General features: G+C 41.2%; 1 protein-coding gene across 10 annotated transcripts in view; it reads left to right on the top strand.

Annotated features, from left to right (window-relative positions):
- Nucleotides 1-13,889, top strand: part of LOC147227945 (LIM and calponin homology domains-containing protein 1-like) — a 92,833-nt gene extending 78,944 nt beyond the window's left edge. For 7 of the 10 annotated variants that reach the window (XM_086158140.1, XM_086158135.1, XM_086158137.1 and 4 more), the window contains 9 exons: nucleotides 387-415; nucleotides 4,840-4,932; nucleotides 5,436-5,627; nucleotides 5,735-5,829; nucleotides 6,708-6,869; nucleotides 8,025-8,108; nucleotides 8,738-8,846; nucleotides 8,992-9,094; nucleotides 11,011-13,889. In XM_086158140.1, coding sequence (XP_086014266.1) covers nucleotides 387-415; nucleotides 4,840-4,932; nucleotides 5,436-5,627; nucleotides 5,735-5,829; nucleotides 6,708-6,869; nucleotides 8,025-8,108; nucleotides 8,738-8,846; nucleotides 8,992-9,094; nucleotides 11,011-11,036 — 893 coding nt within the window. In that variant the 3' untranslated portion in view covers nucleotides 11,037-13,889. Of the gene's footprint in view, nucleotides 1-386; nucleotides 416-1,343; nucleotides 1,458-4,839; nucleotides 4,933-5,435; nucleotides 5,628-5,734; nucleotides 5,830-6,707; nucleotides 6,870-8,024; nucleotides 8,109-8,737; nucleotides 8,847-8,991; nucleotides 9,095-11,010 lie in introns of all 10 variants that reach the window. The other 3 variants (XM_086158139.1, XM_086158136.1, XM_086158144.1) reach the window with 2 other exon arrangements.
- Nucleotides 13,890-14,012: the final 123 nt, after the last annotated feature.

Below are 14,012 nucleotides of genomic sequence, written 5' to 3'. Positions count from 1 at the left end.
TGAATGCAGACTCCCATGGAGTGTTTATAGGAATTATCACCGATCATCTTCCTCTTTTTAGAAACCCTCCTCATCGCTTGCACTGCACTGCCAGCTTATTTACCCAAAGCTGCAACACATGTTTTAGTTTTTCCTTGGTGAAAACACAAAAAAACATTTCCGTGGCTTCATACATCACTTATCTGTTGCCTCTCTGGTAGTTTTTTTTTTTTTTTTTTTTTTTGTTTTCCCTCCCTTTTCCAGCATCTCCTCCAAACCGTCTCAAAACCCCGGCGCCATTTTAACATTTTATTTAACGCGCTTCAAGTTCTGGATGACAACTGTAACCGTCTGTTCTTTAAAATCCCCATTGTAAATACATTTTTTTCTCACTTGAAACTCCACAGAGGAGGCGGAGAAGGATCACCGTGGCAACGTGAGTGAAAAGCATCCTTTGACTTTTTTCTTCTTATTTATTATTTTGTATTTATCCTTTATATAATATATTAAATATATTTATCCCGTTTTTTCGGTCAGACTCTCGAAAGACTCCCTTGCTTTTTGAACAGCGTCTTATCCGGTCAACAATCTAACGCAATTTAGTCCTCGCTCCAACAGCTTCGAGAAAAAAGTTTAAGAAGTTGAGATACAGAACACTTTCTCAGCACTTTACATCTCAGCTCATGTTAGATTTTAAGGAGTAAATTCAGCATATTTGGGTTGTGACACCACATCTTCATTGGCATCCAAGTTACGATAGGTAACGTCCCGGCACTGATGTCTCAAACTTTAATCACATACCAAACGTCATCATCAAAAACTGTCGAATCCTTTCAATTAAGGAATTAAAAAAAAAAAAAAAGAATATTGATCTGCATAGTTTAAAAAAAAATATACCGAACGCTCATATCTTGAAAATCCTATTTTAACTGGTTTCCCCATACTTCTCCCGCGACCAGGTGTTTTTTGCCATGCAGTTTTCTGTTGTTGTGCTTTGACGCCGGGAGCGGCAGGCGTGTCGCTGACACTCGGCTGGCACCGCAGCATGTCGAACGAGGGCGCCGTTGACCGCTCTCCTTTTCATTTGAGCTCACCTCTCTCTTTCTCTGTCTTCTCTCTCCTTAGTAGGAGTCCTTTGGCTAGCATTGGAGTAGTGCTGTTGTGGTACACCAACTATTTCTGTCTCCCCCCTCCTTCCCTTCTTTCTCTTGTGGTGGATGCACATACCGGTGTCTATGGGTGTTTGTATGTGTGTGTGTGTTTGTGTTTTTTTAGCGCTGGTGCGTATTTAGTAGGCGCATGGTTATTTCTCTGTACTGCATGTTGATGTGTGTGTGTGTGTGTGTGTGTGTCGGGTCTGTTAGGTGTCAGGCCCGGTGTTGCCTCAGGCCAGGCGGGCTGACCGCTGGTCTTGGGACCCGGATGAGGAGCGAAAGCGTCAGGAAAGGTGGCAGCAAGAGCAGGAGCGCATGCTGCAGGTACACAGCATACCTTCAAAAAATGAAATAAGTAAGAACAGCATGGCGCATGGGAATGCCGTGAAATCAGTTTTCAAGGCCCGAACACAAATTTCTGTTGCAAAAAAAAACAAGCTTTTCTCTCAAGATCTGTATGTATGCGATTTGGATGAGTACTTTGCACTCAAGGTCACTGGAGAGCAGCATTTCTCCACAAGGCATACTGAACCTGCTGACATTTGAGCGACATGGGGAGAAAAATTAAAGTTTCACTGTTGTGTGATGATATTGACACCTAGTACTGATCCTTCATTGTAAATACACGTCAGGTTCCTCGAAAGCATTAGATTAACTCATGTTGCCGATGTTTCTTTAAGGCAGGGATGACAAACTCATTTTGGTCTGGTAGCCACATTCGGCCTAATTTGATGTCAAGGAGGCCGGACCGGTAAAATCATTACCTATATGTAACACTAAGTCCAAATTTTTCCTTTGTTTTAGTGTAAAGGAGGTAAACAGGTCAATTATAAAAAAAAAAATTATATGTAATGAACTGTTCCTCTTAAAAATACATGATGAATTCATATTAAAAATGAATATTAAAAAAGAATTGATGAAATTACACCCTAAAAATATGGTTGAGTTAAAAGAGAAAATATTGTCACTATGTGAAAATTTGCCACTAGAATTTATTGGAAAATGGATTGGTAGCATGTATAAGAGGAGGTGTCATGTTTACAAGGCTAATGGTGGCTATTCTGGTTATCAAATAAATCTTTTTAATTTTGCCCTTTTTTTCCCCTATCATTTTTTGTGTTTTTTTTTATAGAAACAAGATAAGAAAAGATTTTTTTTAACAATGTCACTGTATGTTTTTTCATCAAAAAATCATTTTGTTTTCACATTTTTGATGCAAGAAATACTTTGCAAAGTTACTTTTTCATCTTTTCCTTGCCTGTTTTTTTTTTTTTTTTTAAAACCAACTGTATAAAACCCCCAGAGAAAAAAATGAACTAACACAAAGATTTGATTTCAGGCAGGGGGGCACAAAATATTGTTCCGAGGGCCGTGTGTCTGAGACCCCTGCTTTAAGGGAAACACTCTGCAGCCGAGGAAACACTAACATTCAAAGTATTACTGGATTATGACGACAGTGTTGACCTCTCCTGAGCCTCATACCCAGTGAGAATACTCTGCTGTTTTCAAGCCTCAGTAAGAGATGAGGGGTTTTTTTTCACTCATGCCACGTTAAGAGTTCCACATATACATTTAGTTACAAAAATCACAAAAAGTGCACAAGCAGTGTAACATAATAGTAATAATATTGCCACTATTACGTAATAACATAATGGGTTTTTCTAGACCAGGAGTCGGAAATTTTTATCACCCAAAGAGCCATTTGGACCCGGTTTCCGCGGAAAAGAAAACACTGGTAGCCGCAATTACTTTTTGACATCTAAAATAAAGGTACCAACGTATATGTTGCTTTTTCTTACCTTTACAGACGCAGATTCACCTTACCTTTGCACATTTTACCCACTTCTTGAATTGATTTTTCCTTACATCAGCCTTCCGCATCAGTTCCGAAACAGCTTTATTTCTCCATTCTCCCTCTGGATATTTTTCAGCAAAAGCTCTTGCAACGTTTGACTTTTGATTGTTTGCCACTTTTGTTCCACAAATTAGGCATACTGGTCGGCCACTCTCCTCAGAGGTAAATGCAAATGAATCCTCCCAGGCATTGTTAAATGTTCTGTTTTCTTCAGATATTTTTCTTTTCCTAAATTTCTCCATATTTCGCCTACCTCGGGTTGAAAGTCTCGACAAATTGCTTGTCGGCGTTGAGAAATAATAAATAAATCTTATTTTGAGATCACAATAATCTTTCAATTTAGAACAAAAAATACAAAAAAAAAGGAACTAACACAAATAAAAAACACTTCGATTGAATACTTATAATATATTTTCCCAAGCCACTCGGAACCGCAGTGTAAGGATGAACACATGCGACTAGCATGTGGCTCCAGGTTGCCGACCCCTGTTCTAGACGGACTTGTCGGACTCTTCCCTCAAATTGCTAAGCAGCCGCGCTCAAAATCAGTCTGACCGTCCGCATCCTGTCGCTCCCCGCAAAGCTTGCATCCATGTATGTTTTTTTTATTAAGTATCAACCCCCCCAACATGCTCTCCCCGGCCGCTTCGATATACGGCGACCACCGGAGGGCGCTGCCGCGCAGCGGAAGAACCCTCTTGCTTTTTTTTTTTTTTTTGGTTTTCTTTTTTTTTTTTTTCCCCCGCGCCAACCCCTTCTGCGTCTCCATCTCATGCACAAACACACCGACGAGGACAAGTTCGCTGCTGTTGCTGCTGCCCAAATCGCCCTCTCTCTCCTCAGCCGATAAGAACCGCCGTAAGTCCCCGGCGGCCCCCGGGTACTTACAGAGCAAGTACCGCCCGCCACACTGGCGATATGCGGTTCTTATACATCGGGGGGAACAGATGTCTGTGGTGTGCAGTTGTTGCAGTTCTACCTGGATGGATGAATGTGTGTTGCATCATTTCGTGCCCCCCACCCCTTTGCCTCTCTGTGTATGTGACCTGTATTCCCTGCCTCCCACTGGGCCTCACACTCAAGTCTAGAAGAGCTATATTGCCTTTGCGAAATAACCGATCTCTTGGATGGGGCATCAGGGGCACACACACACACACACACACACACACACACACAGGGGCATAAATACACTGCTCAAAAAAATAAAGGGAACACTTAAAAAACACATCCTAGATCTAAATGAATGAAATATTTTTATGAAATATTTTGCTCTTTACACAGTTGAATGTGCTGACAACAAAATCACACAAAAATGATCAATGGAAATCAAATGTATTAACCCATGGAGGTCTGGATTAGGAATCACACTCAAAATTAAAGTGTAAAAACACACTCCAGGCTGATCCAACTTTGATGTAATGTCCTTAAAACAAGTCCAAATGAATCTGTGTTGCTTCCTGAGTGGACACTATGATTTCACAGAAGTGTGATTGACTTGGAGTTACATTGTGTTGTTCAAGTGTTCCCTTTATTTTTTCGAGCAGTATATTTGGCAATGCTTGATGGCAAGACTTGCGTGGGAGGCTCCGGTTCAGCCACTTCTGCCCGTTCGTCTGCTCCGCACGCTTCCGAGCTCTTCGGTTCGCTTTTATATTTTCTCTTCTCAATCAAATCTCATCACATCGTTTAAACCGGCGACGATTAACTACGAGTCCAAAGCCTTTCCTTAGAGGAGTGGATAAATAGATAAAGTTGTGTGTGGACGTCAGCAAGATCCACCTGCTAGGCTAGTCTCCTCGCTGGGTTGAGGCTTTGTTGCTGCATGTGCTGTGTCTGTTGCCACGGTAACAGGAGAAGTACCAGCGGGAGCAAGAGAAGCTGAAGGAGGAGTGGGAGAAGGCTCAGAGGGAGGTGGCGGAGGAGGAGAGGAAGTACCACGAGGAGGTGGGTGCTCGTCCCGAGCCGGTCAAGCACAATTCACGTTCAAATATCACATCGGTTTTATTAAGATAAGATAAGATAAGAACAACTTTATTAATCCCCAAGGAAATTGTTGTGCCAGAGTTACAGAAAATATAACAGTAATAAATAATAAAAAGAAAAAGGCAGAATTAGAAATAAAAATAAACTATAAAGTGTCTCAGTGAAACTATAAAGTGTCTCAGTAAACAAGTGTTAAAACTATAAGTGTCTTAGTAACAAGTGAGGTAAGGAGTGCACAATAGTATGATAAAAGGAAAAATTGTAGTGTAGCTGTTATGAAATGAAATATTGCACAGTGAAATGAAATATTGCACAGTTTTTATTTTTTTTAGGTTAAAGATAGGTTTTTATGGTTGCCGGCGGCTGAATGGAGAGGAATTAAAAAGTCTGATCGCATTATAGTGCTGTATAGTGTTTGCGGGAGGTACGTTGCAATCGTAAACACCGGTTTTGGTTGTGGATAGAAGGACTTGTTGTCCACATGCACGCAGGAGCGCAAAATACTGGAGGAAACCGTGACGCCACTGACCCCCCGCTCCTCCACCCTGCCGTCCCCGAGCCGCGGGGATCCCTCCTCCGCCTCCGAGGCCCAGGACACCATCGTCCGATCGCTGGCCGACTGGGAGCGCAAGCAGGAGCTGCTGGAGAGGCAGTCGGTGAATCCCTCCTTCCTTTCGTTGCGATCGATTGATTTCCGCGTCGGTGCGGCGTTTCACGAACACGGTTCTTGTACTTTCCCCTCGACCCTGATTGGCCGGCGCAGAAGGCCAGCGCGGAGAACGTGGAGTGGAGACAGAGAGACAACGACAGGACCAGTGACATCAGCGAGGCGGACGAAAGCATGAAGACGGGCAGAAGGTCGGTGCAGTTCCTGCTGGGAGGGAGTCTTTATCAGGAAATTTGTTGCCACGGTTTTCGAGAGATTTGGGTAAACTCGGTTTGTTATCGCTGAAACTTTATCCTCCTAACTTAATTAAGATTCATTCGGTAAACCAAGGGTCGTTTGAGTCGTAAACTCCAGGCATCCTAGTGTCAACTAAGCACCTCGCGGTAAATTAATCAGAGTCCAGAATTGGATTGGTTTCAGTAATAACAGATAACAGAGTACGCTGTGAGCCACACGCGCTGCACATCACATCAAAAGTAGCGCAGATATGTTTCCAGTATTGAATAAAGTCAGATGTATTTCAAGTCTAACTCCATTACACGCCCTTAAAATCCATGCAAAACAAACCCTGGCCAGTGTCAGTCCTCCAAAACAGAACACTCGAACTTCCCGCAGAGATTCATCAAACACATTTAAGGCCCTAAATCCCGCAGATCCTATATACTTCAGAAGGGCCTGAATCCCGAAATGCACCTGGGCCCGTCGGTGCCTGGACGGCCCTTCGGATAATAACTGAGAGGTCAAAATGGCATTTTTAGATGCATTTTCATCCTGCCGTGGAAAAGCGGCAGAACCAATCCCATATTCAAGCAATAACCGCTAATGAAACAGCGCCGCCTCCTCAGTACGTGATCCCAATGGAGGTCATCGCAAAAAGTAAACCACTTTCATTTAGACATTAATTTAGATTACTTGCCTGTATAGAAGTGCAGCAAAATATGCCTCTTAAAACACAGCCTTCAGCCGTGTAGGTAGAAATGATTATAGTAGAAACTTGAAAAATATAAGAATTCCCTTCAATTTTATAATCAGCTTGATGTTCTCCTTTTTTGATCTGTTGGATTATCAGCTCGGTGAGTCAGATCAGCAGTCAGGTGGAGACGCTGGGACTCTCTCTGCAGAACGGCCAGAAGCTTCCCTCCGCCGCAGCCAAAACCTCCACCCCTGTCAAGAAACCGGCGGAGCCGCCAGCGGATTGCACCAAGCCCGGGCGTTCTGCCGGAGAGCGCAGGTGTGTTTGCGTGGATCGTGTTGTGTTTTGACAGTTTGTCCCGCAAAACCAACCACGATCTCAGGTCGTCATGCCAACCCAGCCCGACACTGATGTGGCAAATTGTGACCGCAGCCGCCTCCGCGTGTCCGCGCTTTCAGGGCAGAGAGTCGGATACGCAAAGAAAAACATATGAACATTTTCCGTCATGTCTTCATTCATCATGATGCTGCTTTTCAATATTGCCTGTAATTAATCTGTCAATGTGTGTTTGTTGGAAATACATCCTCACTGGCAACATATTGACGCAAGTCCAGACCCGTTTTGGCCAGACACACTTATATGAACTTTTTTCTTTGATCCCCCTAAATCTTTTGTATTCGTCACTGAGTAATTGCAAAAACTAACAGTGTTTGAATATATCTGTCCCCGTAATCCAGACTTGGGCATTTTACAGCCCGCGGGCCACATCTGGCCCGTTTTGCCTTTTCATCCGGGCCGCCAAACTATTTTATTTGAATCTTGAACAAGTATTTTCAACCAGTATTGAATTTAGAAACATATTTTTTCCTTTTTAATTTTCTTTCCTTTAATTTTTTTTTTCCAAAATAATGTCGGCCGCTACATTTATATTATTATAAATGATTTTAAAATTGAAATAAAATGACAAAAAATTTTAATATATTTAAATTGCAATTTTCATTTTGTTCAACCAATTGGCCTGCGTATAAAAATCAAGTAAGAAATGTGGCCCGCCAGCCAAAATAATTGCCCACCCCTGCCCAAAAAAAACCAGCAACTGTGTGACAAATTAAAACATCTCTCACGAATAAAAGTTATTATTTACATTATTTTTATTATTTTATCAAGTTCCCTCTTATGTCAGAAGAGCTGGAAGAATTATTTTTTTAATGGCAAGAATAGCTTGTCATCTATCTTGCAGTTTACTTATTTAGCCAGCAGAGGGCAGTGTTTATACGTCTTGTCCAACTGATTCCATCCGCTTTGACAACCTTTCAGTGATTATATGATGGATTCCTATAAATATATATCTATGTATAGGTGTGTTTGTCTGTATATAAAATACTACATATTATTCCAGGCAGTTCGGGTTTCCTTATTTGTCCGGGCAGATGTCCAGCCTGCCTCATGATGCATTTCGCTGTCCATTTCCAGGAGCAGCCCCGCTGACATTAACTCATCCATGCCCCCAGCAGCATGCCCTCCTCATCCAGACATACCGCCTCCAGCCCCCAACAGGTATTTTGCATCATAAACAGCCCACCATCATCTCATTCAGGCTGTCGTCATTTCCTGCCTCGCTGCCTTCGTCCCTCCCCACCCCAGCCTGCGCCGTGGATGAGCCTCCTAGGGTTGACAGCAAAATAAAGGCTTTCTTATTATGGTCCGTTTTTCCATGAGAGCGCGTGGACCTCGCCTTGAAAACATGCAGGAATCGTGTGTGTTTAGATTTTTTTTTTTTTTTTTTCAAATATCTTAATTATGAATTCAATAAAAAATTACAATGTTATTTTTTTTAGTTTTTTCAATATGATTGTAAAGGCCTGTATTCATAAATCAACCAAGCCAATTTACATGGCATTATGAATATCTTAGTACATATCTAAAAAAAAGGGACATTAAAAATAGAGCATAGCAATTTTTCTCCTCCATTTACTAAACCTCGGAAATTCAGAATTGACAATATTTCATCAATGCAGATATGTTTCTCAGACCTGTTCCAGTATAATTACCATTTAACACACGACAAAAGACCTCTTCGTGGGCATTCTATCCCGGTGTCCGCCATCGCTGACACAGCGGCACATGTAAGGTTTTGCTGCATTGTGTTTTATTTCGTCCTCACCCCAACCTCCCCCCACCTGCAGATCCGTGAGCGGGAAGAAGCTGTGCTCCAGCTGTGGGCAGCCGTTAGGGAAGGGCGCGGCCATGATCATTGAGACCCTCAGCCTCTATTTCCATATTCACTGCTTTAAGGTGGGTAAGATTCTGGCAGGATATGTGTAACATGTATGCAGGCTCATGAAAAAGGGGGTTGCTAGTTAGCACCCGCTAGCGGGAGCAATAGCAAATAACAGATGTGAGAACACCCCTCGCCAGTTTGTGCCTCTTTGTCGTGCAGTGTGGAGTGTGTAAAGGACAGTTGGGCGACACGACCACCGGCACGGACGTCCGGATCAGAAACGGTCTCCTCAACTGCCACCAGTGCTACATCCGCTCCCGCTGTGAGTCCCTGTCACGGTTTCGCATTAAAAGACAATCGCGAGGCACCTTCCATGTTGAATAGAATAAGAAGAAATGTAATTAAAACAATAAACAAAAAGTCAGCTGCGTTGTCAGATCAGGAAGAGAACCGCAAATGTGTTGTGGCTCGTTCCTGACAGGCTGACGGCTGAAAATAAAGCCTGCGCGTGTCGATTAGCGGAGCAAATGTATCCCTTTGTCTAAAGGGTTTCATCTTGTTTTTCATAATTGGCACGTCTGCAAAATCTTAATGGGGAAAAAAAAAAACAATGGCAAGGATCATCTATTTTCAAAATAAATCACCTTGTCTTGCATCTTCCTGTGGCGCCAGGCCAGAGGTTCAACCCCTCAGATGATATTCTACATGAATGACAAGAGAGTCGTCTTTGAGTGTATTAAATTCGCAGGCAACGGCGGAACAAGTAGGACAAACAACAATAATGCAATTAAAACAGACACAACAAGAAGCCGTCCAACCTCCACAACCAGTGATCAGTTGCCTTTTCTTGCTTTTGGTCACCTTCGCCTGAGAAAGGTGCATTAATCCATTACTTACTCAAAATGTAGGACGTTAGACCTAATTTTATATGAATTAAAGTGACCTCGTGTTGGGGTTAATGAATGAGTAAATACATAAATACGTCTCACATTCCTATTTATTTAAGAAAAGTTGTTGTCAGCTAATGCTAAAAGAAAAGTTGCAAGACTTGCGCACGACAATCACGAGTTCCTTCTACGTACTCGCCGTAGCCGAGCAATGCCAAACTCCATTCGGAAAACGAGCATTTTAAGAGCTGCTCGCTTATTGTCTAACAAACACACCAAAACTGCACAAATTCATATTTGTGCTATCGACGAGGTCACGTCAGCATTTATTTTGAAACTCAACAGGCTGATTGCGTCTGGTGTTGTCGCCACTGCTTCTCGCCATAAACCTATTTTCAACTCAGTTCATCAACTGGCTCTGGATAACGTTATGGACGCAGACAGTCAGGGCAGCAAGAAGAATATTTTGACTTGAGGATAATCATGGATGCATAGATGTGAAGCTAATTTTCACATAATAACGTGACCGAGTCAAAAGTAACGGGAATGAACACAAATGATGTCTCTCTTTGGAATCTCAACCAGACAAGAGAAAATTAAAAACAAGAAAACTCGGCAAATTGTGATTCTGAAATCCCAACAGTTAGCCAGCGACACATATCCGATACCCCCCGGTGGTGTCCAGCAGTACAGCGCTTCCAGATTTTAAACGTCCTCACCGAGACGCTGCATCACATATTTGGGGTTTTAAAGCGAGCGGGGTTTATTTCACACACACAGGTGCAGTGGTACGTACTGCCATTGTGCCGCTTTAATACCAAGAGCACTAGAAACAGTGGAAAGATCCTGAGACACTTTACAAGCTAAAAAAAAACATGTTTAATTCAGTGCACAAACCCAATTGGGCTTTATTTTCTTTAAAATCTTCAATGTCATTAAATACCTATTTTATGTTCTCATAATTGCGCTATGCTGCAGTTGTCATTCATATTCCATGCATGCAAGGCCTTTTGATCGCATTATTAGACAATAATAGCATTAAACCTGGTTTACGATTAGCTAAATATTGGAGTCGGAGTCAAGAGGACAATATGTGAAAAGCAGAAAAAGAGGACGGGGACGTTAAGCTATTAGAAATATTTGTACCAAGCACAACCAGGGGTGGAAGAAAAAGCAAGCGCATTATACAGATGATGTGTTGGTTTTCTTAACACATATCGATAAATCGCTACCGCTGGTTATGAAAGCAAGAAGGCTTTTAAAATCCTATAGCGCACTTAAAACTGTGGGTTTCCCCTTCTCCCCTCCTTTCCCATCCCCTACCCTCTCCGTCTCTCTCTTTCCTCTCAAGCGGCCGGACAGCCGACCACGTTGTGACGCTCCGCAGAGAAGCACAAGGTTCCCGGAAGAAATCCCTTCCCTCTTTAATCGGGTTTTCTGCAAATGATGTCCCTCGGAGCACGTCGGGACCCTCTGCGTGGCCGCTGCAGCTCAAAAACCATTGACTCATCACGTAGGCCGGACTTGGGGGGACGGGGGAAGGGGGCGGAGGGTCCAAACCTTTTAAAAATACATACTCTTTGTTTGTCTGTCATCTGATATGTGACGGTGGACGACCATGTTTTTACATCTCTTAGTGAAGACTCGCCATTGTATTGATGCTTCTCGCACGGGAGGGGAAATGAGGAGGTTTAGAAAAAATGTTTAAGAAAAAATTCAAAATCAATGTTATTACCATGCAAATCCGTGCAATGGAAGTGCAGTATCACACACTTGCTGGGGCTCACTTCCCCTCATTAGCATTCTTAATTCGGATAATAAAGGGTGGTGGGGGTGGATTCAGTGTGTGGAATTTCTTCTTACGGGCTGGATCTGGAAATTATTTGATGACACCGCGGTCTAAATGGGAGACTAAAACCGACAGAATAAAAAAAATTAAAAATTAAAAAGAAATGTCACCGAGGTCACCGTCCGCAAACACAAAAGAGAGCGGGTGGGACGTCTTTCCCGGGCGGCGTGGTGACCGCCGTCGTCTCGTCCAGCGCTGGAAAATAAAATGACCTTCTAATATAAAATCATATTATGAATGTAGTTTGATTTTTAGGGCAATAACAAGACTCGTGAGCCGTGTTGCGCTCCGGGTTGTTTCTCCGCCGGCCTGTCAGCTTTGAAAGTCAGGACTTTAACGTGCCTTAGGAAAGAAAGACGATGCAGGAAAAAAAAAAGAAAACACCGCCTCGGGGTGGTGTTTTCTTTTTTTTCATTACAATTTTATTTCTTTGTTTTCATTTTTCCGTCACAGGGAGGGATTCGGCCAAATTTGAACACACATAATGCGTTATGTTACGTACTGTTTTTATTCTTACATCCAGACTTTTCTCTCCCCTTAGTGATTTGCAGTGATAAAAGCAGGTGTCCATGGAGGGGGGGGCACAATTATAGCAGGGGAAGCCATGGAGTTCATTTGAATGTTGTTTTTTTTTTTTTTTTTTTTTTTTTTTTTTTTTTTTTTTTTTTTTTAATTTTAGGGGCAATAATAGAATTCCATATGTGATTAATTGAGATAATTTTGACATTTGCTAAGCGCTCGGACTCATTTATAAAATGTACAAATGCGAATCTCACACGTTCATGTTACACACATACCAGCAGCAGCTGCACCCGTGCACGATGACGCTGAAGATCCGTGGTGCCACCTGCACATTTAAAGCTTCCTTTTGTTTTTTTTTTTGTTTTGCTTTTTTTTCATTTAAATTGAGAAGAGCTTGGTTATGTATTGTGGATGTAAAATAAAAAAAGAAAAAAGAAATGCATGTTTTAAGCCTAAAACCAAATGATTTGCTGTATGAAAAAGCAAGCACACGCCGCCGCCAAGCTTCTCCTTCGGGTTTCACTTCCTCTAATCCTCAGTATTTCCAAGCTTCTGTTCCACTCGCGTTATATTTTGTCTATTCTTATTTAGTTCATGAATAAATCTCAGCTGAGTCTCTTATAGCAGGATCTTTGAGACGGAGCTCTACCATATATATATATATATATATATATATATATATATATATATATATATATATATATATGTATATGTATGATTAGACAGCCTTCTTAACAGGATAGTTGGGGAATGCAAAACCTTTACGTATGTTCTGTATTTATTGTAATATTCATAATATTCACCTGAACACTATCCGAAATATAGATTAATTTGATGTTTAAATGCAATTGCATTTATAGCATATTGTATGTTTATAAATAAAACGTTATACATTTTGGAATATGTATATATATATATATATATATATATATATATACACACACACATATATATGTATATATATATATGTATACATATATATATATGTATATATATATATATATATATATATATATATATATATATATACACACACACACATATACAGCTGTAGTGTTTTTATTGTGCAATGACAAAGAATGTGAAAATGATTATTTTTTTCCAAGATTCATTAGGGTCGGGAGACAAAAAGTAAAAAAAAAAAAAATTCAGATAAGGGTCACAGTAACCGGCCACATGTCCTGGAAATTATTTTTTTTTTCCAGTTGAGCACAACTCATTGAAAGCGCTGGAAAATTGAGTTTTTACTGAAAACGGTTTAGACTATCTCCTATTTTCCCATAACTGAAGATGATCCATGGCTGTCAGGTTAGAGATTCTTATCAATGCTCAGATGGAATTTAGTTTGTGGGGCAAGAGTGTATTAATAGCGAGCATGTTTCTTTTTCTGCTCACTAAACCAGTTCATTTTCAGAAACTTCCTTCGCTTTAATTAATTTTGTCCTTTTTTGGAGAGTTATCAGATTATTGACAAAACAATGGCTAGTAAACTCAATTACAAAAACATTGATATGCTGCAGCTCCACTACGTTTTCACCTCTCATCACTTTTCCACAGAGAGGACAGCATGTTTGGTTTGATTTTATTTTTTTTCTTCTTGTAAGCCAGATGGCTGTCACAAAAGCTGGAATTCTGCTGAAAATGAAATGGTTTTCCAATCCTTTTGTATCAGCGACACACTAGCACTCTTTACCTGCGAAGACCTGGGTCAAATATGGAGCTGTTGTTTAAAAAATGTTTGAAAATAAACCACCAATCAGCCCTGCCTCTTGGTGCACCGCACTACAGCAATAAAACAGTCACGATGAATAATTTCTTTTTTTCTTTTCAGTATAAATTAAACAATCCCTGCAATCATGCATATTTTTGTCTCTCAAGTCATATGACTCACCCTAAAATTAATTCACTTAGAGCCAAGCTGTAAATGACTAAACCTTGAAAATGGAAATCACCAGAGCTGTCCACGGTGCTCAGAGGCAACT

The sequence above is a fragment of the Fistularia commersonii genome, chromosome 13 (genome assembly GCF_037954325.1).
Source record: "Fistularia commersonii isolate RoL2024-O1a breed Wild chromosome 13, RoL_Fcom_v1.0, whole genome shotgun sequence".
NCBI lineage: Eukaryota > Metazoa > Chordata > Actinopteri > Syngnathiformes > Fistulariidae > Fistularia > Fistularia commersonii.
This window is presented reverse-complemented; position numbering and strand designations above follow the sequence as displayed.